The sequence below is a fragment of the Cannabis sativa genome, chromosome 4 (assembly GCF_029168945.1).
Source record: "Cannabis sativa cultivar Pink pepper isolate KNU-18-1 chromosome 4, ASM2916894v1, whole genome shotgun sequence".
NCBI lineage: Eukaryota > Viridiplantae > Streptophyta > Magnoliopsida > Rosales > Cannabaceae > Cannabis > Cannabis sativa.
The window spans coordinates 80,072,392-80,073,957 of NC_083604.1; the positions used below are offsets into that span (position 1 = coordinate 80,072,392).

Below are 1,566 nucleotides of genomic sequence, written 5' to 3' on the forward strand. Positions count from 1 at the left end.
ATCGCTAAAAAAATTTGAACTTAGAGGATTAAATACAAGTGAAACGATATTTACGAGGATTTAACCGCAAAAAACTCCGTTCAAAAAAATACCAAATCTATTTTATCATTATGCAAACACAAGGCCCAAAGTCAAAAAAGAGACAAATTTACAAAAATTACAAAAAGAGTACCAAACCAAAAAAAATCAAAGTTTGTCTTTAAAACATCTTTATTCCAATATCAATTATGAAGTGTTAAAAATCCATATAGAAAATAAAGAAATAATCTCTATTAATCTAAATCCATCAATCAATTGGTGTAAAAAGAAAAAGTGTTGAAATGTAGAATTATTAAAATTTTGATTATAATTATTATTATTATTTATTATTAATTAAAGTAATAATTATGAACCTTCAAAATCGAAAAGCTTTGGTAATGGAATCGAGAATTTTGTTGTGTGAACGATGAATCATTTCGATTCTCTTAGTCTCCATCTCTCTTCTACACCTCTCTGTATCTTTCATCATCTCCATTTTCATACTCTCCATCCCAACAATTCTTTCCGAAAATGCCCTTATCTCCGCCGCCAATTTCAGTCCCACCTCTCTCTTCCTACGCCGCCGTTCCAAAATCTCAGCCTTCGCTTCATCACCATCACTGTCCTCTTCTTCTTCTTCTTCTACCACTGTCTCCCTTGGCCTCTTCGTTACTGGTTCACCCCAAACCCTAGAAAAGCCATTAACGCTTCCTCTTTCTCTTTCTCCATCGCCAGCGAACCTATTCACGATCGCAGGTCGTTTCAGAATGTAATCGATACTCCGAGACTTGGTACGAATTACACTTTCTTCGTCGTCGTCGTCGTCGTCTTCGTCTTCATCATCCATATCTCGATCGCGGCGATAAGGAATAGCGATCATTGGCTGAGCTGAGATAGGCAAAGGACCACGTTCCAACCGATCCATTAGGTCAAAATAGGGCCAAACGGAGAGTCCAACGAGATTGACTCGATTCTTTTCAGATCGGTATCTCTGTCGAAGCTTCTCCATCTTATGTCGGCACTGTATAGCAGTTTTGGAAGGTTCAGTGTAATCGTAACCGCATCTGGCGGCGACGGTGACCGCGACTTCCTCCCATTGGCTTGATTTTAGAGGTCCTCGTTTGAGCGAGTACCATTTCTCCTCGTAGGCTTGGATTAGGTGGACCGTCTCTTGGTGTGTCCATGGGATTGGTTGGGGCTTCTTGCCGGGTGTTGGTGGAGGAGGAGTTGTTGTTGTTGCGGTCGCCATTAATGGAAGGAGTTTCAGATTTGGGATTTGAGAAAAACCTAAAAAAGAAAAGGTTTTTATATAAAGAAAAAGAGTTGTGTTAGTTGGGAATGGGAGTGGATGAGGAAGGTGGTGGTGGTGGTAGTGGCGGCGGTGGTGGATGGAGGGTGGTGTGGTGTGGTGTGGGCCCTATAATGGGCCCATGGCCCATTAGGTGAGTTGGGTTTTTTAACTTTTAATGGACCAGATCAGATTCAGATCATCAGAGTGTGACTCTACTCATTTAAAAGAGAAAAGAAGAAATGTTAGGTTAGTTAGAC

At 40.5% G+C, this 1,566-nt stretch overlaps 1 protein-coding gene across 1 annotated transcript; it reads right to left on the reverse strand.

Annotated features, from left to right (window-relative positions):
- Positions 1-394: 394 nt before the first annotated feature.
- LOC115714907 (trihelix transcription factor ENAP1) lies at positions 395-1,267 on the reverse strand. Its single transcript, XM_030643665.2, has one exon. It carries the CDS (start codon positions 1,265-1,267, stop codon positions 395-397), a length of 873 nt encoding a protein of 290 aa, XP_030499525.2.
- Positions 1,268-1,566: the final 299 nt, after the last annotated feature.

Coding starts and splice junctions, on each gene's coding strand:
- LOC115714907 (XM_030643665.2), bottom strand. CDS start 1,267: ATGGCGACCGCAACAACAACAACTCCTCCTCCACCAACACCCGGCAAG.